At 38.5% G+C, this 27,149-nt stretch overlaps 1 protein-coding gene across 3 annotated transcripts in view; it reads left to right on the forward strand.

The window, feature by feature from the left end:
* LOC116508918 (zona pellucida sperm-binding protein 3 receptor-like) overlaps positions 1–27,149 on the forward strand; it is a 42,862-nt gene continuing 15,713 nt past the window's right edge. The window contains exons 1-7 of one of the 3 annotated variants that reach the window (XM_032217734.1): positions 1–776; positions 13,373–13,564; positions 16,112–16,208; positions 17,613–17,698; positions 20,861–21,058; positions 22,130–22,312; positions 22,423–22,530. In XM_032217734.1, coding sequence (XP_032073625.1) covers positions 695–776; positions 13,373–13,564; positions 16,112–16,208; positions 17,613–17,698; positions 20,861–21,058; positions 22,130–22,312; positions 22,423–22,530 — 946 coding nt within the window. In that variant the 5' untranslated portion in view covers positions 1–694. The remainder of the gene's footprint in view (positions 777–13,372; positions 13,565–16,111; positions 16,209–17,612; positions 17,699–20,860; positions 21,059–22,129; positions 22,313–22,422; positions 22,531–27,149) is intronic. The other 2 variants (XM_032217733.1, XM_032217735.1) reach the window with 2 other exon arrangements.

Raw genomic sequence — 27,149 nt, forward strand, 5'->3', positions numbered from 1 at the left:
TTGGACTAGAAGACCTCCAGGGTGCCATCCAGCTCTATCCCTATTCCATTTTATACAACGTGATTTTTTTTTAAAAAGCATTTAATGAGAATACAACCGCAAGCACGCACCATCAACCAATATTTTCCCAGTTGAAATCTCTCCAGCCTTGTTGGGTCTTCAGTTCCAGAACCTTTATAGAGTTTAAGAGCCGGGGGGGGGGGTAGTCATGCTATCCCCATTTATGAGAACTGAAACCTAACAACAGCTGTCGACAATCGGGGGGAGATTTAAAAATATATACCAGCTTTGTAACCTGAATCCATCATTTTACAACCTCCGCGGGGTTGTTTTTGTTTCCTTCTCCCTTTCCTTTCCGAGTTAACCACCGCAAATTTCTTCAAACTCCTTTTACGGCGCGCCCTCAAATCGCCGCCTTTCCGTTGACTCCAAGTTCCCGTTCGAGGCCACACGTGCTTTTTCAGCAGCTTTACCCTTGTTCGGCGGAGCAAAGCGCCGTCGCCTTAGAAACGCCCTTCCTCTTTGTCATGACGTTTTTACCGTCGAGCTATATAAAGACGAAGCAGCTCACGCCCATTTACCAGAAAAGTGGCGGCGTTGCGGTTGTCAGCATCCGGGGGAATTTGGACGCGCCGCCCTTTCCTTGCCTCTAAGTTCCCGGAGTCTTTTCTTCGGTTTCCTTCTGCGATCAACGATGGGTCTTTTCGCTTCTTGTTCCGAAGAGGCTCTTCCGGCGGCCTTGCTCCTCCTGCTGCTGTTCTCGTCCAGGGCTTTGTGTGAGTAAGAAGCGCCTCTTAAAAAGCCCGCTAAAGTTCGGGCTCTAAACGGAGCGGGCGGGGGTGGGGGTGGGGGTGGGGAGCTCCTTAGTTATTGCTTATGGAAGGGAGCCTATCCTTCGACAAGGCGCGGGAGTCGCTTTGTCCCTTGCGCTGGGCAGCCGCGATCTCTTTGTTGCTTTGCGACCCAGAAGGAGAAAGGCCCCGTCGCCAGGCAGAGCTGCTGCTCCAGCTGCTTTACCGGAAAGGCAGCTCAGCTTTTTGAGTCGAGGGGAGAAAAAAGAAAGACGCCAGCAAGGGACTCTCTACTGTCGCTCTCTGCTGTCAGTGCCTGCTGCGAAGGCCACGCCCATTTGCCGCTGTTTGCTCTGTCGGATCAGTAGCACTAGCAATAGTACTTAGACCAGAGGTCTTCAAACTTGGCAACTTTAAGACTTGTGGACTTCAATCCCAAAATTCTCCAGCTAGCTAGCTGGAGAATTCTGGGAGTTGAAGTCCACAAGTCTTAAAGTTGCCAAGTTTGGGGATCCCTGACTTAGACTTATATACAGCTTTACAGCCCTTTCTAAGACTTGTTTTACAGAGTTAACATATTGCCCCAATAATTTTACCTACCTGCGAAGGCTGAGTCAACCTTGAGTGGATGAGACCCAAACTGCTGGCAGCAGTCAGTCAGCAGAAGTACCCTGTAGTGTTGCATTCTAACCACTTCACCACCACGGATCAAGCCTAGTGGCTCCTCGATGACTGTGGATTCTTTATCCGTCATTCCCTACCCCGGGACCCTTTGGTTGACTGTGGGATTCAGAAACAGCTGAGTGTTTAGCCAGATCTGTCTTTGGGAAGGCTGAGGTAGTTGAGTACCTGAACTGAGGCTCTTTAAACACATCATAGTTACTGCTCATAATGGGAGCCAAGGCTTTATTTGAAGGACATGTTTGTTGACATAACATCATCATAGTTGTTTTGTGAATGACGTTTGTTGTCCTTTCTCAAACAGAAATGTAACTAACTATCGGGAAGACGTTGGTTGCTCCATTTTTGACCTGTTCACTTGACCTTTTCTCTATGAGTTGGTTTCTTGAGTTACAGAAGCCAAACCGCAATTCAGATTGGGACTGAAAGCCAAGAAGTGCACTTCTGTTTCAGAACATAAAATCTGGACTCTGAAGCAGAGTCAGATGAATGTGTGTTTATTTAAGGATTATTTTAGTCACTGGTAGGGCAATGTTCACATAGTCTGTTATAACTGCACAAGCAAAGCCCAAAGTTACAAATATGTTAAAAAGCAAATAAAATATTTTTTGTGAATGAAGGTACGTGTCCCATGAGAATGTTGTAGGATCCAATCTGAATCGGTCAAGGGATCAAAGGTTTATTCTTCCAAGCTTTAAGGCTCATATTAGAGTCCATTGTCGGGGAACTTTTCTCTCCAGAAGATGTGTACTGGGCTGTTCTCTATTTTGTATTTATATGATTCCTGGTTGTAGGTAGCCTTCTGTTATTAATTAGAGTGCTGATGGCTGGCTCTTCTACTGCTGTTACCCTCAGCTCCTAAGTATCGGATTAGCTGGTGGTAAATCAGCACTCCTCCACTGATGGACCAGTTTGACAGGCTTCAATCATTTCTCTGACTATTTTTGTTTCTCTCAGCCAACAATTGTAGCTATGAAGTTGAAAACATGTCCTTGTTCATTGTAATGTGAAGCTATCAATGAGTTTGAGTCTCCTTGTCTAAGTGCTCACTTGTGTTCTTGCAGTCTGATGGTTAGCTTCCTCTCAGTCTGTCCCACATAGTTGCTGGGGGCAATCCATGCAGGAAATCTGGTAAATTGCATTTGAGGTTTCTCCCACCTCTAAACGAATCAATGGTTTTAAATCTGCCTTTAAAAATAAGCTAAAATAGGATAGTAGCTTTAAGCTCCTGTTAAACAGTATTTTTTTGTGCAGTGAAGAAGAAAATGAGAAAATTGTAGATTTGGAAGAAACCATAAAGATTAACTAGTCTGACTTACTGCAAAATATAGGAAAATTATTTATTTTATTTTTTAAATAAATTTTTATTAGTAAAAGAAAAATACAACAACCAATAACTGGTAAAAGGCAATACAACATCCACTGTTTTGCTTTACATTTGACTGCGTTTCAAGACATTCCCATAGTATCAAAATCATTATAGACATCAAAGGTTAGGTATCTTCTTCCCTCCCTCCCTCTTTCCTTCCCTTGTTTCTTCTTTCCCACTCCCCTTCCTTCCCTCCCTCCTTCTCTCCTTCCCTCCTTCCTTCCCTCCTTTCTTTTCCTTTCCTCCTTTCCTTCCCCTTCCCTTTCCTCTCTTCATCCCCCCTCCTTCTCTCATACCTTCCCTCCCTCCTTTCCTCCTTCCCTCCTTCCTTTCTCTTCTCTTAAGTTCCCTCCTTCCTTCCCTCCTTCCTATCTACTCTCCTTCTCTCCTTCCTTCCCTCCCTCTTTCCCTCCTTGCTTCCCTACCTTCTTCCCTCCCTCCGTCCTGTCCCACTTTCTTCTCTTTCTTCTCACCTTCCTTCTTTCCACCTCTCCCTTCCCTTCTCTCCTTTCTCTTCCTCCTTTTTAACCTTCCCCCCCTTCTCCTGCCTTTCCCTTTTTCCTGTTCCTCTCCTTTCTCCTCTCCATCCTGTCTTTCCTACTACCCCTCCCTCCCTCCAATCTAACCTTTGTTGCATTTACATATTTTCCTCTACTGAGGACGACCCGGTTCTCTTTCCTTTCCTTATTTAAAAAAGGCAAGCTTTACAAGATGCAAGATGAAGAATTATTTTCATCTCCCATTGCTCATCTCGCCTTACCTAGAATGAAATTTGGTTGCTAATTCCATGCAGGTAGTTGTAACGGATTACCTATCAGCTTTTCAAATATTCCCAACGTTGTGGTCTAGCAGAGTTGGTCAACGGTGAATCCTCACCTCTAATACTTTTCTCCTCTCACTTATCTCTCAGTTTTTGTATGTTGTTCGTTAGGGTTGTTGCTTGAGTCGTGTTAAGTTAGTCAGCTATCTCCTTTTATGTCTAAATCTTCACTGTCTCATCAAGCCATTTGTACAATTTCTCCCAGACTTTATAAAAGTCTGTATCTTCTTTATCATTAATCCGCATCGTCAATTTGTTCATTTCTGCTAATTCTAAGATTTTATTCATCACCATAGTGCTGGTGGGGGCATTTTCACTCTTCCAGCACTGTGCGTAAGCAATCCTTGCCGCTGTCAAAATATGGACGAGAAGGTATTGATTGATTTTACATATTTTTTGATCTGTTATCCCTAATAGGAAGGTTTCCGGGTTTAGACATAATTTCATTGACAAGATTCCGTTCAGCCATCTTAGTATTTGCTTCCAATACGTTTTGGCAACCGGACACATCCACCACATGTGGTAGTACGTGCCCAGCATTGTTTTACATTTCCAACATTTGGCCGATACTTTTGGGGAGATTTTTGCCAGTCTTGTCGGAGGAAGATGCCAGCGGTAGAACATTTTGTATATATTTTCTTTATAGGCCGTCGATTTTGTCAATTTCAAGTTCCACTCCCAAACCCTTTCCCAATCATCTAGATCTATCGTGTGGCCGATATTTTGGGCCCAGGTTACCATGACTTCTTTTACTCTTTCTGCTTCCATTTTTCGAATCAGGAAGCAGTTGTATAATTTCGAGATTACTTTCTCATCTGGTCCAATTAAAATTTTGTCCAATTCCTGGTCCTTGTTCTGGAAGCCAAATTGTGCTAAGTCTAATCTATGTTTATTTTGAATTTGAAGGTATGGCCACCAATCAATGTTTATTCCCCTTTCAGACAAATTTTCCCTAGAGTTTAGTCTATTTTGATCATCTAGCAACTGTTGGTAAATAACAATTTTATCAAAGTTTATCAAATTCGGGTATATCAGGGCTTCCGTCAGAGATATCCATTTGGGAAGTTGGGTGTAAAATTTCCTTCTGATTTCCAGCCAGTTCTTGATTAATACCCCTCTTAAGTGGTGTCTACTAAAATAATTGTGGACTTTATTTCCCTCGCACTATAGGTAGTTTTGCCACCCATATTGCAGGTCATGGCCCTCTATCGTTAAGATTCTTTTGTTGGCTAACATTACCCACTCTTTTGTCCACATAGTTGTTGCTGCTTGATGATATGTTTTCCACTCCGGTAGGCCCATTCCCCCTTGTGCTCTTTTATCCTGAAGGTGTTTATATTTTATCCTGGGCTTTTTGCCATTCCATACAAAATTTCGTACCATTTTGTCTAAATCATTATAAAATTTTTCCCCTAATTTGACCGGTGCCGTTTGAAATAGGTAGAGGATTTTTGGCAAAACATTCATCTTGATTACTGCGACTCTTCCCATCAATGATATTTGTAGTTTCGACCAGTTTTTTAAATCTTTTTGGATATTTTGTAATAGTTTATCATAGTTATCTTCTTTTATGGAAGAGCATTTCGCAGTCAGCCAGATCCCTAAGTATTTAATTTTTTTGGTTACCTTTATTTCCATTATTTTCTCTAGTTCTCCAATCTGATTTTTGGGAAAGTTCTTTATAATCATTTTAGTTTTTTCCTTATTTATTTCTAATCCGGCCACACGCCCAAAGTTCTCAATATCCTTCATCAAATACGGTCCTGAAATTAGTGGGTCTTCCACAATAAAGACCATGTCGTCCGCGAAGGCCTGTGTTTTGTATTGTTCTTTTTTTATAGTCAACCCCCTAATTTCCTGGTTTAATCTTATCCGACTTAGGAGAACTTCTAAGGACATAATAAATAGTAATGGGGAGAGCGGACACCCCTGTCTAACACCTTTTCCAATTTGTACCCTCTCTGTTAATTCTCCATTAATTATGATGTTTGCAGATTGTTGTGAATATATAGCTTCTATGATCTTTATAAATTTATTGCCAAATTTCATCATTTTTAATTGTGTGGTTAAAAAGTTCCAATCTAAGTTATCAAAAGCTTTCTGGGCGTCGACAAAAATTAAAGCTACTTGTTTCTCGGATCTTGTTTCGTAGAATTCCAAGGTATTGATTATCATTCTTGTATTGTACCGAATATGTCTTTTTGGGAGAAAGCTGTTTTGATCTGGATGGATACTTTGGTTTAATATTATTTTTAGCCTTTCCGCCAATATTGATGTAAAAATTTTATAATCTGCGTTTAACAGAGATATAGGTCTATAGTTCTGAATCTTACTACTATCCGCCTCTTCCTTTGGTATTAGGGTGATGTAAGCTTCCTCCCATGATTTTGGGACCTTACCATTTTGTAGTGCCTCATTGAATAGTTCTAATAATTTGTCTTCTACGACGTTTTGAAGTTTTTTGTATATTTCCGACGGAAGCCCATCCGGACCAGGAGTTTTGTTGTTTTTTTGTTTTTGAATGGCCTTTTTCAGTTCTTCTTGTGTGATTTCCTTATCAAGCATCTCTCTCATCTCCTCCGGCAAGACTGGAAGTTTCTGCTTTATTAGGTATTTTCTAGTGTCTTGTTTATTGATTTCGTCCGGTGTATATAATTTCTTATAGTAATTCTGTACAATCTTTTTCTTTTCCCCTATTTCCTGTTTCAGATTCCCCTCCTTGTCACACAATTGTTTAATAATTCTTTTGACCTCCTCTTTTCTTATTTTGTGGGCCAGCCATCTCCCAGTTTTATTTGCATGTTCAAAATAGTTCTGTTTCATTCTCTTAATATTTTGTGCTACTTCCTCTTGCGAGATCAAATTTATTTGGTGTTTGATTAACTCTCCTTTTTCCCTGTACCTGCTATTGTCTGGGTCTTTCTGAATCAGCAATTCTGTCTCTCTTAATTCTTTGTTCAGTGTATTAAGTTTTCCCCTATACATTTTGTTTCTTCTTATTAGATAGGCTATTGATATTCCCCTCACAACTGCCTTCATCGTGTCCCAGACATTTTGTATTGAAGTCTGCTCTTTACCGTTTTCTTTGAAAAAATAGCCCAGTTCCTTTTCTATTTGTTGTACGAATTGCTTCTCTTGTAATATGTTCTGGTTTAATGTCCACCTAGCTTTTGTCCTTGACTTCCCTTTCCATTGCCATAAGACTGGGTGGTGGTCGCCCACTTGTTCGTTGTTATTTCAATGTTTACAGTATCCATGAGTAGTTCCGGGTTTGACCAGACCATATCGATACGGGACCATGAATTATGTGGTTGAGAATAAAACGTGTACTGTTGTATCTTGTCATTCATTGTTCGCCAGACATCATAAAGGTCTAATTCCTTCACCATATTTGCATAGGCAGTCGGTAATTTCCTTCTTGTACTTTTCTTGTGTATACCCTTATAATCCATTTTACCGTCTACTATTGCGTTGAAATCCCCTAGAATACATATATTTTGCCACTTTATTTCATTTATCCTCTTGTATAGATTTACATAAAATCTTTCTTGTTTTTGGTTTGGAGCATAAATTCCAACTAGTAAAAAAAATTTTTCACCATTTATTATCTCCACCATTAATACTCTACCCTCTTTGTCTGCATGTATTAATTTGGGGTTCAACCATTCCTTTATATACATCACAATTCCCCTTTTTCTAGTTTGTGCTGACGAGCAAAATGTTTTACCTAATTTTTGGACAATTTAACAAATTATTATATTTCTCTTTAATATGGGTTTCCTGAAGACAAATTATATCTAGCTTTTGTTTCACTAGATCCAACAGTACACGTTTTCTTTTGGAAGTTATGTTAAGACCATTTATATTAGCTGACAGTACATTCGTTTCCCATTCCCCCGTTCCTTTACAAGTTGTTCGCTTTGCTGGCACCTTTAGATATTGTCCCAATTGGTGACCTTGCTCTTGAATCTTCTCTGCCATATCTCTCTCGCTCCCTGACCTCTCCCGTCTCTCGCCCCTCCCACTGAGTTGCAGTTATAGTGTCCTCCTGTCTTAAGGTTCCTTCTTTATTAAACCTCTCTTCATCTGCTAGTAAGAGCTCCTGGAATTCTTGAGCTTTCTCCAAAGTATCTATCCGGTACTTCTTTTCCCTCCATGTTATTAACATTCCTTCTGGAAGAAGCCATCGGAACTGGATTCTGTGTCTGTTTAATTGTGAGGAGAGGAAGTTGTATTTCCTTCTCTTCTCTCTGACTCTCCGGGGAATCTGCTTTAAAATGAGGATTTCTTTACCCTTATACGTTAGTGAGTCCCCTCTTATTGTGCTTAGAATGTCCTCTCTTAGTTGTCTTCTCAACACCCTCACATGTATCTCCCTCGGGAGTCGATGGCATCTCGCGAAGCTTGTATTAATTCTATAGACTTCGTCCAGTTCGTTAATGACCTCATTTTTCAGCCTGTCAAGGACTAGTCCCAGAATTTCTCCAATCAGCTCCCGGAGGTCTTCGTCTCTTGCTTCTTCCACGTTTTGTAGTCTCAAATAGTATGCTGATCGCTCTAATTGTAGGTGAAGGATGGCCTCCTCCAGGTTTGAGTTTATAGATTCCAGTTTATCCTCTACTTTGTCTATCCTTTTTTCTGCTACTCCCGTTCTCTCCTTAACATTTTGAATTTCCTGTTCATTTTTCGACAGCGCTGCTTGTATCGCCCCTATACGCTCCTCAATCTTTCCCATATTATTCTTAACTTCATGCATTTCATTCTTTACTCCCTCCAGACCTTTGGTGACATTTTCGCTCATCTTCAGTATTGCCTCCTGTAAAGAGTCCATTGTTACCTCCTGGCCTTGTGGAGTTGGGGCTGTCTTGTCTCCCATTTGCCTGCCCTCAGGCGACTTTTCCCTCACCGGGGTAGATAAAGGCGTTTGCTTTTTACTCCCTTTGGTTAAAGTTACTGTTCTCGTTGCCATTTACGTTAATTCAGTTCTCCCCCTTTAAGCTGCAAATTTGGTACCTTCTGGTTGCTGCTTGAGTAATTATACAGTGCCCGGAGGACATGCAAGGTAGTTAAACTAGAGCAGAGCTATACAACATAGAAGCAGTTAATTCTGCAATATCTGGGAGGCGTTTACTAGCTAGGGGGAAGATGTTTCAGCGTGAAGAGACAAGAGACGGGAGAGGCCAGAGTTTCTGAAAGTATTTTAGAGCTCACCCATCAATCACTTCCTGTTGTCAGTATAATGTTGTCCTTCTGTTGTCTCTGGCTGTAATATGGCACCGCGCTCTCAGTGTTTTAAAGCTGGTTCAAACCCTCGCGACTCATAAACTTTTTCCACTTTTTCCCACGAAGGGGGCAGATCCAACTGACTGTCTTTCTCTCCTCCGTCTCGTCCTCCGTTAATCCTCCAGATTTAAATAATTTAAATAATCCAAAGTCTCGGTCTTTCTCTATCGGCTCCGTCACTTGGCTCTCTCAAATCTTTCCTGTTCGTCTTTACTAGCCGCTTCAACCAAATGCGCCCACACACGTATCTGTACTTATTACAGTTAAGTTGTTTATCCCTTCAGATTTAGGCTTTTAAGTCAAGATCTTACGTTTGCCGTCATTCAATCCGCAACGTTTCCTGCAGCTGTCTCTCCCTTCCTTGTTGAAGGCTGGCAGTCACATCTTCTGGTCGGCCATTAATCAGCCGACCTCTTTTACACGCGCTCTGAGGGAGCCTCTCGCTTCGTGGGGGGAGATCGCCTTTCTCCCTCCACTGCGCCGATGCTTCCCCTCTCCACAGGTCCTCGCACCTCGAAGGGACCTTGCCTACTGCGGCCACGCTCATGCAAAGACCGGACGAACTGAGCAGAGGATCTGTCGGCAGCTCGCTCCGGTGCGACGCCAAACCGGAAGCCATCAAAATATAGGAAAATTATTTATAAAATCCATGAGGGATTCTACTTAAGAACCTCCAAAAGTGGAAAATCTACAACCTCCATCGCTAAATTGCTATACGAGCTTATCATCTGGAGGCTTTTTTTACCTATTTAAATGAAATCCAGGTAGCTGCAACTTGCTATTTCTTTTTTTTAATATTTTTTTTTATTTTCAGACAAACACAGACACACAACACATATAACATAAAAGCCTCTTACACACTGTGTCAATTGGTTACAGAGTCTTTTTGTGTCCTTTCTGTAGTACTCCCTTGAGTTTTATCAAAATTCACATATTGACAATCAAGGTATCTTTGCATACATTGTTATTATGCTTCCTCCTATTCTAAGTCATTCAATCATTTTAGCAAACATTCTCTAATAATTTCCAATTGCATGTTCCCCCCCATTATTAGTATCATCAATCTAATATACATGTATACAAATTGTTATAATTATTAAACATCCATTGAGCCCAGCTATTATTACATCCTTTCAACATAAGGCATATTAAATTTAAAGTAAATTTATACTATAAAGTTTTATTGCATTATCTTGAAATCATCCAATGATATTACATCTTTATAATCTATTCTATATAGAATTGTTTATCTTTTATAAAAAGGCTTTTCAACATCATCTCCCTGATCCTCACTTACAGTTTGTATAAGATTTCATATTATCAATCTAGCATATATAAATGCTTTGTTATCATTATTAATCATTTACTTGACTGTGACATCATTCTATTATTTTAGCATTTATAACATTCTCTAATAATTTTCAATTCCATATTCCCCCCATTATTAGTATCATCAATCTAATATACTTATATACAACTTGATATAATTATTAAACATCCATTAAGCCTAGCTATTATTACATCCTTTCAACATAAAGCATATTACATTTAAAGTAAATTTATATTATGACATTTTATTACATCATCCTGAAATCATCCAATGATATTACATCTTTACATTCTATTCTATATAAAATTGTTTTAATTTTTGTAAAAAGGTTTTTCACCATCATCTCCATATCCTCACTTACAGTATTGTATAAAATTTCATATTATCAATCTAGTATATATAAATGCTTTGTTATTATTAATCATTTATTTGACTATAGCTATTATTACATTGTACATAGCACTCAAAATTTAACTACATTTAACTAAAAATTTGTTGTGACATTTCATTTCATCATCCTGTATCCTTCCAAAGATAGTGTAGTAATATCTCTTGCCATTTGTAAAGTCTGTATTCTAAATGTTTTCTTCGTAAGTCTTATGTGGACTTCTCTTAAGAACTTGTTCATTGCATATCTTCTAAGAATTCGAAACCCTTTATCTGCTCTTTTTATCAGCTTCACTTCTGTTATCATTAGTGCTTTTGCAGAGATTACTCTCATTATTTCTGCCAAATTTTCTCTCCTTTCTTCATCTATTTTCTAACATCCAAAATAAAGATCCGGTTCATCAGTTTCTCCTTTCCGTATTTCACACTTGTCATTTCCCTCCACTCTGTTTGCTGTCAGTGTCAACAATTTTCTCATTACTTTCATATGTCTCTGTTATTTTTCAGCTCTGTCCTCAAACTTCATCACTGTCCCCGTACTTTCTCTATAATTTTGCTCTATAATTTTGCCCTATAATTTTGCTCTATAATTTTGCCCTATAATTTTGCTCTATAATTTTACTCTATAATTTTAAGTTTATTAAAACTTTTTGAATTTTTAAGAAAATTCTTTGCAAAGTTAGTGGCTTTTCTTCTTCACGTTGTGCCATTTTCCAGGTTATAAACACTGCCAAGACATCCGAGACATTTTAGGTCAAACAAATTCAGTGGAGTTTTCCAAATCAAAGCTTTCTCTTTCCATCAAAGGAACACCTGTATCAACGAAATATTTTCACTGAGTCTTTCAGTAAACAAAGCTTATAGCTTTATCAGATATTGCCAAGTCTCTAGGCATTAGATGGCAGTATTACCTCTTTTCCATCTGTTTCTGCCTCTCTGTCCGAGAGAGGAAAAGAGAAAAAAAGTGTAAAAATTATGTTCCGTCCCAGCCTTACGAGAGAAGAAGCTTTTAATCCACCAATACAAAAAATGGAGAAAGTATAGAGGAAGAAGGAAAAAAAGAAACCCCAGTTTAAAAGTACAAGGCATTTGTAAAGAGTTCATCCATAGAAAACAAAGTTAAGATAGAAAAGATAATATGATCGTCTTATACCAGAGTTAATTCGCCACTTATTTTCTTCTGTCTTCAATTTTTTTTAAAATTCCAATTCCTTTGGGTTTTCCCTTCTCTAATAATAAAAAAATTTCTCACCAATTTGACACAATCCTGTACTGCTTCTGTTTCAGAGGGTTGTCCTAACCTTCGGCAGCCATTTTGGTTGCTTCTCTTGTAGCTGGCAAAAAGAGCTTTCTCCTGGATCAATCAGGGGCTTTGCGATGCTCCTGAGATCAGCAGGATATGCTCTTCTCTATCATTGTTCCTTCAGAACAGTTTAGGTCCAAAAGGACTGTCCAGAAACAGATATATTGACAACAATCCTGGAGCCCCAAGATTGCATGTTGTGTCATTGTGATGTCAAGCATCACCCTCTTCTGCAACTTGTTATTTCTGATGCTAATTTCTGTGGCCATGGAAAATAGTTTCATCACATAATGAAACTTTGTTTACTGCTCTTTGAAGCAGTTGTAACTTATCAATCTCCTTCTGATAATGTAGGTTTCAGAATCAAACAGTCCTCCAGGTGTGATTTTCCTGGTGCCAAGTAGAGGAAAACAATGATTTCATGTGTTTCAATGTGTGCTTCTTCTAATAGCAATAGCACTTAGACTTATATACCACTTTACAGTGCTTTACAGCCCTCTCTAAGCAGTTTACAGAGTCAGCATATTGCTCCCAACAATCTGTGTCCTCATTTTATCGACCTCAGAAGGATAGAAGGCCGAGTCAACCTTGAGTCGGTGAGAATGTAGTTCAGATGTGCAATGCAGTTCAGATTTGTATTAATCCTTCTAATAACTGTTTCATTCTCCTGACTTGTGATCAGCTTCTTATCAGTGGCCACCTCTAAATCTTCAGATGTAACATTTCAAGCCATGACTCCACCATCTTGTATGTTTGTCTTACATCTTTTGCTCTCTAAATGTAGTACTTCACTTTTTTTCCTGTTAAAGGATGTAGCTTTCCTTTCAACCTGTGTTTAAGGCTAGATTGCAATGTGTATTAGTTAGAACAGGGGTATCAAACTCACAGCCTGCGGGCAGGATGCATCACATGCTGGCCCTGACCGGTTTAGCGAAGGTGGAAAAAGTCCCAACACATCACGTGACAACGCGAGTTTGAAACCCCTGGGTTAGATGCCTATTTAATGCCTATTATAACAATCCTTATTGGCCTGTACCTACAATATTGCATTTGCTTCCAATCCGTACCACACAAATCACCATTTCAGAGGTAAAATAGAAGTTGAGTTTGTCTGCTTTTTCTTGGTCATCTGTTAAAATTTCTGCATTCCAAGTAAGCAGTGGGCCTGCCATCTGTTATCTTTTGTCTTTTGACATATTTCAAGAAAATCTTGCTCAATTATGGCCCTCTTGCTCCCCTTATAATGTTTTCTGCTTCTGTTGCCCTGACCTTATTCCTACACTTCTGGACTTATGCCCAAGAATATTGGCATAAGCCCTTAAAACTGAATGGTTGGGCTTCACTAGTGTAATAGACCTTTATTTCTGTTCTCTACTTCAGAACCTCCTCATTTTTTACTTATCTACAGCTCAGTGTCCAACCCCAACTCTACCTCCCCATTCTTCAGTAAGAGGAGGAGGAGGAGACCTAGGTACCTATCCAACTGATACTACGCTGAGGTTAGAGTGCATCTCTGGTTATGAATATATATCTGGAGGTGTTCCTACGATAACATGTCTTGCAACTGGGAAGTGGTCAGATCTTCCTACACTTTGTCAAGGTGAGTATCTTTTGTCAATAACAGTGGCTGCTATGAAATGTTGAATGAAATACTTTCAGTTCTTCAAAATTACCAGATTTAAAGTTGTACGTTTAATTTCCAGTCTATAACTTACTTGGAACAAAAGAGTAACTGAAAATTCTTCTGACTATTGGATCATGAGAATTTAACAAAGGATATTTATATCAAGCAAAAAGAATAATGCAAAGTTTTAATAATACAAAGCAAAATATGTGATTTTTTTTTAGAAATTAAAAATTGCTTAGGAAAATGAATGTACAGTACAGAAGAAAAGCATTAAAAATTATCTTAGTAAAATTGTAATAGAGGATGAAGTTAAAATGGCAATCAAAAAGATAAAAAGCCAGAAAAAGTTCCAAGAACATATAGAGTTGAAGAATTTTTTTCAAGAAACAAGCTCCAGCCATTTTTTGCACAAGGAGGTCCTGGCTAGTGTGCAAAAGAAAGCTCTAAGAGGTGTGTAAAAGAAGGACCCCATCAGTATTTCTGGGCATTTATGTCAGAGGACCCTCATGGACCATGAATGCTAACATGCTTGTGAAGAAGGCACAGAGGAGGCTGTACTTCCTGAGAATGCTAAGGAAGATAAATCTATCTCAGCATCTACTCTGTCCTACTATCGCAGCACTATTGAGAGTGTCCTGACATACGGCATTCTTGCATGGTATGGGAGCAGCTCTGCAGCAGACGAAAAAGCTCTATAGAGAATCATTAAAACTGCCCAGAATATCACCGGGCTCCAGCTACCAGTCCTGGATGACATCTTCACATCTCCCTGTTTGAGGAAGTAACATAACATTCTCAGAGACTCTTCCCATCCTGCTTACAATCTTTTTAGACTGTTGCCTTATGGCAGAAGATACAGAACAATTAAAACTAGGACCACATATCTTCTGAATAGCTTTTATCCCAGAGCTATAATTGCACTCAACAATGAACTAAAGTGTCACCATCAGTGAGCTATTAGACAGCACTACTTGGTCTGTTGTGTGGATGTTTGAGTGGTTTAGGTTTGGGGAATTTTTTGGTGGGTGGGGATTGTTATGTGTGTTGAGTCTGGTCTCTGGGTGTTATGTGAATTTCATTCTATGTGTATATATGTACAATGACAATAAAGTAAAGTAAAGTATTGGGTTCCTGCATGGCACAGACAGCCCTGCCAGGCTTTAGAAACTTTCTATGGTGCCTCCCACTGCGTGTAGCTGAGATGAGAAGCCCAGTGGACAGAAAGCAGGCAACAGAATCGGACAACTTGTTGCAGCCAACTTGTCATGGGAGAACTTGCTTCAGGACAATTCAATTCAATTTATAGCCTGTCACATTTTATTTTGTCTCTCCTTTTGCATCCTTTAATGAATTTATTCCACCATTTCTTTAATATTACTGTAACTCCTGTCCTGATGCCACAGTGAGTTGTCCCAGACTCCCAGCCAAGCAAGCAGATAAAGATGATCAAAGTCAGCCATTTCCACATGTTGGCAAACTACTATGAAGGAAAGTTTAACTAAACTTTAACCAAAAAATCGCAGGACTGGAAGCAGAGGTGGGTTGTTACCGGTTCAGCACGGATTGGGCGAAGCAGTAGTGGTGTAGGCGGGAGGCTCTGCCCACTTGCCCAAATGCTTCTGTGCGTGCTGTAATAATTTTGAAAAACGGTCTTCTTGCTATACATGATGTAGACACGCCAATAATAATAATTGTTTAAATATTATTACTGTTATGAAGAGTGACTTAGAAGGAAGTTAAGAATGAGAGCTGTTTAATGATCTGTTAAAATATATCCTCCAAATTAGGAATTTTTCATCTACAAACATTAGTTTGCATGTTCTGCTTATTCTTTTGCAAAAAAAAAGTAATTATATACACATGGAAGGATGTTTATATATTAGAAAACAATTGGCATAATGATATTTTTCAACACCTAACCCTTGAATTGGCTTTGTGTCAAAACAGAGGTAAGTTTGAAGAATTCCATTCTGTGTTGCCTAGATTCAGTTTATGGTTTAACAAGTGAAAAATAATGTTTGGAATTTTGAAATTTGTACAGTTCCAGTGTTTTATTGTCTGCTTTAAGGTTTTTAGTTTGTTTAGTTTGTTTTCCTTTTAAACATGTAATTTATTTTACCATAGTTCTATATTATGCATATATATTTATAATTATGTTAATAATTATTTTTATTGTTACTATATAATTTCAAGAGATTTTAATATACACAGAGAATATTTGAAAGAATTTGACTCCGTAGCATTGAGCTTTTTTCCAGTTCATGCAGCTGCTTCATAAACTGCTTTTGGCTGTTTTCATATGTAAATGCATGAACAGCCACTGAAGTGAACAGATATATGTACAGAAGCTGTGGATAGTTTACCAAGTAGCTCTGCATTCCAAAACAACTCTTTGGAGGGATACAACTATAATATAATATGGAGAAATGTAAAGCTAGAATAATACAATCTTCTAGACTTGTGTTTATTTTGTTGTAAGACTCACAAGGGCACATGATAACTTCACTTCCAATCTTTTAGGACAGCGATGTCGTGTTCCAAATATAGAAAATGGCCACATAGTATCTTCAAATGAACTCCGGTTTGGTGAAAAAGTAACCTTTGGTTGTGATTATGGGTAAGTTAGAGATTATTTGTTGAAGCAAATTGTAGAAATATCTCTGGAGTCAATGGACAAAAAATATTGATAATAAAATCTGAATTATGAACTATATATTATAATTGTCTATATTCCTATAGACAATAATAACATATACAATATTTTTCACTCCATAAGACACTTTTTTCTCTCCCAAAAGTGGATAGAAATGTCTGTGTGCCGTTTTTTGCCTCTGTGCACCCCATTGGCCTCTGCACGTCCCATTTTTCGGTCCATTTTTTGCTTCTGCGTGCCCCATTTTTACCCTCGGCACGTTCCATTTTTTTGCCCATTTTTAGTCTCCGCTTGCCTCACTTTTGGCCTCCACGCATCCTGTTTTTTGGCCCGTTTTTGGCCTCCGCACGGACACATCTTTCAAAGTAACTTAAAACAGATTTACAGAAATCTGCAGAAATTATATAAAGGCATTATTTATATGTAACTCAGTAAAATTCTGCCAATATGTCAGTAGGTGTTTGCTAATCACCCTGGATTTTGAGGTGACAGAATCAACTGGAAGAAAATCTGATACTGTTCTTTATCTGCGTATTTTGTCAGCATTGCAAATTGCTATCTTGCCTTACATATGAATATTAAATTTAGGTTCAACTGTAGCAAGTTGGACTTAATTGGCCCTGTTTATCTTAACCTACCTTTTTGAGTAGCTTGATGTAACAAATATTTTAAAACTAAGAAAAGAGTAACTACAGACCACTGGTTCTATAAGGTGAGAGAAAAAGGGTCAGGATTTGAAGTCTGGGACTGAAATAGATCAAATTTCTACTATGCTGGTATCCTCAGAAGTTCTTTATAATATGTGACTTCCTAAATCTCAGTAATGTCGTTGTATTTGTTTGGGAATGTGGAATGGAGAGGAGAAAGCAAGATTAGCAGAGTGGTGTAGATATAAAGCTTTGCTATTGGTTTGAAGATGAACACTTCTTATATAAAGCACCTATCAAGTTCTCAGGATATACTTCTGGAATTTCTTACTAGGCAAATATGTACCAGAGTATTATAATGGTTGGAGTCCTACATTTTAGTACATCATAATATAATTCGTTTGTTTTGAGTCAGCATGTTTTGTGAACCAGTGGTGGGATATGACCAGTACGCCCTGGTATGGGCGTACCGGTGCCTGCTGGGAGCACCAGTTACCATTCCGGTACGATGCTCTGGAAGGCCCACCCACCCTCCTTACCTATATTTGAGCTAATCGGGGCTCTCGCACACGTGTATGTGGTGGACGCCGGGCCCTGTTGCAGTGTACCAGTTGCAACAGGATCCGGAACTCACCACTGCTGTGAACCCAGCCTATTGTGGCCTATTTTAGAAACTGCAACTAAAAATAAGACTGAGAAATAAGACTTTTCTTCCCTTTAGGTTCAGAATCATAGGTGGCAACACCCGTTCGTGTGTTTTGAAAAGTGGCAAAGTTGACTGGGATAGAGGTCTTCCAAGTTGTGAAAGTAAGATGAAATTTTGTTTAAGCTTCTTAGGCTTCTTTTGGTGCTTTTACGTTTAGCTTAATATCAAAAGTTCAGTCTACTTAGCTTTTAGTTGAATATCCCAAAGGTGCTTTTTCAAAAGACAACTGGACTTTCTTTGTTTTCACTTGAAGACGTTTCGCTTCTCATCCAAGGGGCTTCCTCAGTTCTGAAAGCACCTCCCCCAAGCTTTTTGAATGAGAAGTGAAACATCTTCAAGCAAAAACAAAAACAGTCCAGTTGCTTTTTGAAAAAGCATCTTTGGGACAGTCATGACCTCGATATACATATCCACTCTAGATGAGTTCAAATTCAAAGGACCGGATGGATTGTCTCAAAATTGCTATTTCAAAAGACAACTGGATGGTTTTTTCCCCCCGAGCAAGAAGAACAAAACATTTCCCTTCTCATCCAAGAAACTTCATCAGTTTCATCACTTCTTGGATGAGAAGTTAAACGTTTTATTCTTCTTCCTCAGGAGAAAAATCAGCCCAGATGCCTTTTGAAAAAGCACCTTTGAAACAACTATGACCTGGATGACTGAGAATTTCCACAGACATTTGACCAGACAGAGTAAATTCAGGATTTTGAAGGAACTGGCAGACATAATCTTGGAACCACTGAATATAGTCTTTCATAGCTCCTAGACCTCTAGAGCATGGGGGAATGACCAGAAGACTGGAGAAGAGCTAATGTGGTTTTGATCTACACAAAGGGGAAAAAGTGGATACAGGAAACCCCTGTTGTGACCTGGCAGCAGATTCAGACAGTGAGGCGGTTGGGGAGGAACATGGGCCAGTCCAGGGATGGGTTTCAAAACTTTTTATTACCTATTCTGTGGGTGTGGCGTGGCAGTCATGTGACTGGGTGGGCGTGGCCAACTTGATGTCACTCTCCAGGAGATATGGATTGGGTAAAATGTGGTGAAGCTCACTTAACAACGCTCTTGCTTAGCAACCAAAATTTTGGGCTCAATTGTAGTTATAAGTCAAGGACTATCTCTGCCTTCCTCTGCATGGCAGCTGTGTCCTAGTAAACTCCTTTTCCTTTCTGGCAATTTTCCTCTCTATTAGAGGAACCAAAATAATCCAGAAAATGTAAGGTTTCCTGCTGCAGCAGGGGCTTGGACTAGATGACCTCTGAGTAGCCTGCTAGCCCTAAATTACTGTGCTTTCTTTCTTTATCCCTCCCTCTCTCTGTGGGAAGCAACCAACCCCTCCCCCCCCCCCAAATAAAATATTACTCCCAGAAAGGCTCATTCCACATTCTTGCCAGATAGAGATAATGAGCCTATAGAACGTTTGGCTCCATTCACAAGCAGGGAATGATCCAAACCCTTTTAGAAACACAAAGCCCATATTGCACAAACCCCAAAACTTCAAAAACATAGAACCATATAAGAATCCTACCTTTTATCCAATTTGTTGTTCAGTTGACCCAGAAATAAACTGCTGAATGTCTCTTTGCAAACTTCCTTTTGAGCAGCTTTTCAATTTAAAGCAGGTTTCAATTTAAAGTTTGTAGCATTAAGATTTGTGGACTTCAACTCCCAGAATTCCACAGCCAGGCATGCTTCATTCCGATTTAAAGCGACAGCATTTGTTTTTCTCCTTTGCTGAATCCCGGCTAAAAAGTGAGCTTCCTTCTTTCTTTTTCTTTCTCTTTCTTTTTCCCTTCCCTTCCTTCCCTCCCTCCCCCCCCTCCTCTCTCTTAGTTTTTAAAACCTCTTTTCCCTTGCCTGAACTGGCAGGGAAAAAGGGCTTTAAAAAAAAGCTTCTGACAAAGGTTAGGAGGTGTGGCCAAGCCACCACTACTACCGGTGTGGTCCAGTATGCCAGATTTTCACTACCTCTTCTGGCATACCGTACCGGGAGGAACCCACCTCTGGGCCAGCCCTTGAGTCTGGAGAAGACTCTGATAAGAGCTCTGTGTTGGAGGCAGACAGGGCCAGAGCCATATGCCAGATCAGCTGCCTTCAGTGTCAGACATCAGTGAGGCAGACAAACACCTGGAGCCTGTTCCCAGTGTGTGCATGCACAGAGTTGCCAGACGAAGGGAACAGCTAAAGAACAGTGGTCAACTTGGGAGTAAGGCCACAGGTGGATGATGAATGGCCCCTCCCAAAGGAAATAAAAGGGGAGTGGAGTTTGCAAGAGACAATTAGTTTGCTTAATTGGTTCATGACCCTCCAAGACTCCTTGCCAAGTTTTGTGATATCGGCCTGGCAGCCCTCTACGCCAGAGAAGGTCTGTGACTGTAAATCCTCCCTTGAAAGATTTTGCTGGATGTGAATGAGCAGAATTCACAGTAAATTATTAAAGGGTTTTTTGTCAGGACCAGGAGTTTGCTTCATGCTCTTGGGAAGCCTAGGTCAGAACAGCCACCATATGCTGCCTTTTTCTAATTTTACTATTTTTGGCTTAAGTGTAGGAGAAAATATTGGGGGGAAAAATTGCAATGGAATCAGGAACATTTGGAAATAACCAGTTTAACCTTGGCATAATTCATGTCCACTAAAGAAACTATTGTTCCTGCTATTAGCATTGCATTCTGCCAAAATATAAGCAACTGCCAGCAATTTAATGCTTTCCCATTATAATTTATTCAAGAATCCTTTTTGAAATTGCAACCTTGCATTAAATCCTACCTCTTTAAATCTCAAACTTTTAGTTCAAGTCACATTAGCACAATGTAAACAGGCAAACTTTTAGTCTATGACTCTTCTATTGTGAGCATCACCTCCCTTGCAATGTAGTCAGTCATATCACTTTTCTCAATGAAGTATATACTTTTGTTGTATTCTGTCAAGAGATGGGTAACCTCCAAGTTACTTCCATAGGAAGAACGTAGTTTAAACTTGCATATAGAAGAGATCCTAACGAGGAAGACCACTTTGATAATAACATTATGAAGAAATCCTACCCAGAATCTGGATAGCAGATTTTTATTAGATAGGAATGTTGTCCCTGGCACTAGAAAAGTGACTTTGGTGTCCTGGTTCATAGTAGAAAGAATTCCAAAGATGTGCATTTACTCGATGGATTCAAGACATTAATTCAAACAGCTAAATATTTATACCATGAGAAAATTTAAATCCAAATGCTATGCAATTCTAGTTGAATTTGTTGAATTTTTTTCCTCCAGGTATTCCTTGTGTTCGTCCTCCTCTAATAGCCAATGGAAGATATGATGCCAGTTCTTCAGATGCATATGATGTTAGCTCGGTAGTAATCTATCGGTGTGATGCTGATTATACCCTTATTGGAAATTCTACTATTACTTGTATAGTTGCAAAAAATGGTGTAGATGGAGAGTGGGATCAGCCTTCACCTGAATGCAAAAGTAATGGAATTTATGTTATTTTCCTTACCTTCAATATATCAAATTGCTTTTTTGCTAGTTCCATTAGTTCCATACATTTATGCTGTTGCTAAAATCTGGTAATCTTGTCTTCTAAGCATTGGGGAGCTGTGAAATATCAAGTGGAAATTATCTGAGTGAAACTAGTTTGTAAAAGTTAGTATTGAAAGAAATGTAAACATAGTTTGAATAATTTATTAATTGTGTTCAAATTTGGTAATAATCCCGTTGAACTGGATTGGATTTATTGTGCTCCACTGTGTTAGGAGCATAATAAAAATAATTTCTCTTTCATTTCTTTCTGATTTATTTATTTTATTATTACATTTATATGTTGCCTATCTTGCTATCCAAAGTGACTGTCTTACAATATAATAAAAATATCAATATCCATACAAGTATAAGAACAATTAAAATTACAAAAATTAAAGAATGGACTAAAAACCAAGGACTCAAGCAGAAGGGGAGTGGTATATTCTTCAACCTAAAGCATCTTTATCAAGCCCCACACCATCCATGGAGTAATTAAGCTAAAACATTGGATAGCATCTTATAATCTAATAAAATCATTCCCATCTCCAAGAGAACCGTGTTTCTTAATCATAAAAATGAAGGGTAAACTCTCATCCCAATCTAAGGCACTATACCTCACTGACTGTCAATGTTGCATATTTATAATAACAGTTATATATTTGTGTCAGTTAATTATTAAATCTGCAGGTAATCATTTGTCTATCCATTTAATCTTGTTTCATGCAAATCCTGCAAACAAGGTGCAGCCATATTAGATAGTTATTCTCTTTGGCCAAAGGTAAGCATATAATGGTTTCCAGGCTTAAGATTACTAGTGCCAGCAGCAAACCATAATTACATCAGATGGTGATGCCACTATATGCGTGGATGCCACCAATATGTACCTATTTCCCACTCTGTGACAGAAATATATAACTTACAGCATTTGTGTAATAATAACATCATGGCATACTTTTTCATTTGACCCTCATGAAGCAAGTTGGTTATTTGGTGCAAACTAAACATTGATTTCTTTTCCAGAGGTCAATTGCCCTAGACCAAAAATCACAAATGGAAGAGTGGATGCTGTGTTTCAAGCTACATATATGTATCAGGATAAAATACAGATTGCATGCAATCCTGGCTACTCTTTGGTAGGGTCTTCTACAATTGAATGTGACGCTGATAGTCAGTGGAAACCACCTGGTCCATGGTGTGATAAGAGTAAGTAATTTTTCTTAAATCTTTGTTGAACATTGTTTAAAATCTTTAAAGTTGAACATTCTGGGTCTGAAGAAAACTACATAAACATTTCCCGCTCTCTCTTTGTGTAGTCCTTACCACATCCAAACCAACCAAACCCCCCACACCTGCTGTTCCGTCTACTCCCCCAATTTCCCCTAGGCCTGGCATTGTTACTCCAAAAGAAGATGGCACTGAAGGTGAGTCATTACATGATTGGATTGCTACCATGTTTCCCTGAAAATAAGACAGGGCCTTATTCCCCCCCCCCCCCCCCGAAATAAGTGCTTGGCCTTATTTTCGGGGTGGTCTTATTATTATTATTTTTTATTATTATTAAAAAAAAAATTAATTTTTAATTTAAAACAAGTACAACATCCTTTTTTACATGCTATAGAAATTGTATCAGTCGGTCACAAATAAACTTTGGTACATCTCCTCCACAGTCAACGAACATAACTCCTGTTAACTCAAGTGTTTTAACTCAAATATTCATACATATCACCATCGTCATATATCCATTTTCATTTGACTGTAATTATTATTTTAAAATATTAATAATAATAATAATAATACTCTTAAACAATACATGCCCACACTAGTGGGAAAAAAGAAAATCAAAAAAAAAAAAAAACACCCCAACAAAAAGAAAAAACAAAAAGGACAAAGGAACAAAAAAAAACAAGGCAGGGAAGAAAAAACAAAAAACAAAACAAAACAAAGAAAAGACAACAACACAGGTATATATTATATATATATATATATATATATAAAGTATATCAGCTGGTTACAACATGTTTTGGTGCATCTCTTCCATTAATTCATATTAATTCAAAAATCTTAACTCAAATGTTTACCATATTACCATCATTATACCTCCACTTTTAGTTAACTACAATTATTCAAACATCCTTCAACCTTAACTATGCCAAAGATTTAGTCCATAACCACATGCTGACATTTCATTTACTTGTTTGTAAAATCCTCTATTAACATCAAATCCTCATATCCTATTTTAGCTGAGCATCCATAATATTTAATACCAAAAAGTCCATCTTCCATGCAGTATATTCTATTATTATTCTCCCTTCTTTATGTAGTTATATCATATATCATAACATTTTCCCCATATTAATTAATATTTAACTGTATATATTTTATTTTATTTTTAATAGTAGTAATTATTGTAATTAATAACCTTTATATATAGTCCAAAAGTATTTCTAACCTTTCTTTCTCATATCCAATTATTATTTATCATATCAACTCCACATTATATACATTACTATCAATATCAGTTATTATTCAGCTATATCTATTACAAATAGGAGTAATTAGATTTAGCTAATTTTAAATTGTATTCTTCCATCTGTCAGCCTATGTCTCTCCAATAACAAAACCTTCTCAGCCCTATTGCCATTCTTCGAATAGATTTACCAAATGTTTTTATAAGCAAGTCCAAATAGGAATATCTTCGCACCTTTTTGCTCAGAATGTCTCTGATGAAATAGTAGTTTTGTCCCAAGCTTATTAAACTTTTCAAATTGACTTTAATTCTCGAAGGTGGAATTATGGAATCTGCTGATGATGTTTCATAAAGTGTAGTTTCTTTAGCTCTCCCCCTTTCCAGCATAGCATTTCTTCCTTCCTCCGAGATAGAACAGATGTCATTTCTCACATTTTCCATTTGTATTTCAGGAACATTCAAACATTCAGCATTCTCATCTTTTCCTTCAAGTTTTAATGTCAAATAATCCAATTTTTTTTCAAATCTTTGATAAGAATCAGTTTTCGAAATGCAGAAAAGAGTGTATGAAGCGAGTCCTTGGAAATATAATTCGACGCCATGTTGTGTCATAGTTACAGACTCTAAGATAGCAAGTAAAAAACACGCTGGGAGCTATGCGATCTTATCTGATCTTAGACTAACACAGCCAAGCAATAAAAGTGTCAGATCGTTAGTTTTACAACCCACTTAGAAAGAGTCAGGGGGAGATGTTGAAGAGTTCCTTAAAGCGTTTAAGAGATAGAATAACCACCAGCCATAAATCCATTAGAAGAAAAAAAAAACCAATTCGCCGCTAGATTCTTCTGTTCTTTGGTTCCAATTAGCTTAAATTTTAGTGCGGACCGTCTCTCTTTGAGTAATAAAATCAGCTTACAAGTTGAATCCATTCATACCATTCTTAGGGGCAACCTGCAGTTTCGGTTAGCATACAGCTAATCCAGAGAGGAATTGGCAGGAGGGGTTAATTCCACACACCCCAGAGACTTGCGATCATCTGAGGTCACTGGATCTCCCCTCACCTTTCACTGTCTTCTACGGGACAGCTAGAGTCCAAAGACCCATCCAAATTCCTTCGGAATAGGGGAATTTCAGGAATAGCCTGAAACTCCGTCTTCTCACTGCTAAGCCCCGCCTTCTTTCCCAGCGGTCTTATTATTTTTGAGATGCAGGAAGTGGTGAGCGTGGTCACCTCATGGCTGCTGATGTCTTGCAATATTTTCTGTGAGGGCTTATTTTCAGGGGAGGGCTTATTTGAGCGCATGCACACAAAAGCCCGATTGGGCTTATTATCCAGGGAGGTCTTATTTTCAGGGAAACAGGGTAGTCAGGGTTCAGATGATTTGGTCTTGGACGAAAGACCCCATAGCCACATCTGTGTTACCTTAACTGCTTTCCATGCTTTTCTTGTGCAGCTAATCTACAGAATGGTTTATAATCATGGGATTGTGCGTACTTGAGGAATATGTTTCATTTCATTTAACAGACTATCGTGGTATTTCCTTGCCTTTTGAAAGAAGAATGACATGAGCTAAAGTGTAAGAAACTGAGATATAAATTTCCCTTTTGCCCATGGAACAAATATGGCCCCCCGTGGAGCACTGAGTGTAAACAAATCCTACAGTGTTACTGACTCCACTTTATTATCACCATGGTTGTAACTTAATTTCACAATTTTTAAAAGAGATGTTAGTGATTTAGATCTTTAAGGCCCTCTTAAAAAACAGCAGAGTCAACAGGATATGGTTCTAAAGGGCAGGCATTAAAATAGAGAAAATATGCATTCTGGATCTCTTAAGACGTTTATTGATGGGCCAGAGCAGAAACTCATGGAGAAAGAGGGTTCTGCCAATCTTCAAGCCCTGAATAATGTAGAGCAGGGGTGTCAAACTGGGGGCTCATGGCCTGGATTTGTCACGTGCAAGTCATGCCCATCACAGCTCCATGAAGGGAAAAAACATTACAAAACATCATATGATAGCAACATGATGTGACACGTTTGACACCCGTAATGTAGAGAATCTTCTGGAGTTCAGATTCTTTGGCAAGAATTTTCCTCATATAGTCTGGAGGACTAGATGCAACCCTCACTGGTCTTTCAAAACCAGAATAATACTGTGTCTATTTTCTCAGCTTATTGTTGATCTGGAATTTCTTGTATTTTTGATATTTCATTGGTTTTATTGTATTTTTAAAAAATTAATTGCTACTATGCATGAACAAATTTAGATCAACTGCTCTTCTCTGAGCCTTTTAGTCTTGACCTAATGACCTTGAAGGAGCTGTTTTGCAAGTTCCATTGTTGCAGAAGGAAATCTTCCCCTTAGAAAGAAGGGACTTTCTTTTCTGTTTGCTGGGGAATCATACTGCAAATTCTTGAAAAGGGATTATTGAACAAACTTTTTGTAATCATTCATCCACTTGTGAACCACTCTTGGGCAGCAAGAGTAAAATCTTACAGCTGCAAATTCCAATTCCATCATCTTCAATTATTTCCAAAGCTTCTGCCATGCCTCAGACGCTTCCTGGGAATCTTCATGCAGTGGTGGGATTCAAAGAATTTAACAACAAGTTCTCTGCCTTAATTATTTCTTCCAACAACCAGTTCACCAAACTGCTCAGAAAGTTAACAACCGGTTCTCACGAAGTGGTGCGACCTGGCTGAATCCCACCACTGCCTTCATGCATCTCTTTTCAAGTGTGCATGAAATACTGGTAATCTGATGGAGCCCTCATGTTAAATGTTACCATTTTGCAAAGTTTTGATTTCACTATTAGAAGGTGATAATTGTTTATCCAGTATTACAGTTTGTGTTGATTTCTATTTTTTGTTATTGCTGTGGTTTTGTTGCTTGATACTCATTTTGAGAACCAGACACTGAGTTTATTGCATACTTTATGGCTATAGGCAAATTTGTTAAATGGCATTTGTTTGTCAGCCTGGAAGGTCAACTGTCTTTATATATAGAGAGAACTCAGCTTACCAGTAAGTACAAAATACCACATCTTCAGACCTTATGAGCATGGGTGGCCCTGGAATGTTGCAATATACTGGACAATGGGGGGAAAAAGCAATTGGAAGAATATCTGAAGAATAGTGAAAAAGATGAACTGAAGCGAGTATACTAGGAAGGCTGGAGTACTGGAGAGACCAAATTGTCTCAGAAGAAAGACCAAATGAAGAATAAAAAAGAGACAAGGCAAAAGTGGCTAGTACATTTAAAAAAATACGCAAAGAAGATAATAAACAAGTCCTGGCAAAAGCCACACCTGGGAGAGCCAGGATTACAGTTGTTCAGCGAGACGGTCACATGGCGTACCTTCCATAATGACTGTTACTACTTTCTACCCAAACTCTAAGCTTAATTGTGGTGATAAATCAAGGAATATTTGTAGGAGGACAAAAGTGCCAAACCCAGTCAAAACATCTGTCTGACTGCCATAAAGATCTTACTGCAAAGCAACATTTTGCCATTAGATATTTCTACAGTCCCTTTCTACAGTCAGTTAACATTAAATAATTGGTTCATTTTC

This window comes from Thamnophis elegans, chromosome 5, assembly GCF_009769535.1.
Source record: "Thamnophis elegans isolate rThaEle1 chromosome 5, rThaEle1.pri, whole genome shotgun sequence".
NCBI lineage: Eukaryota > Metazoa > Chordata > Lepidosauria > Squamata > Colubridae > Thamnophis > Thamnophis elegans.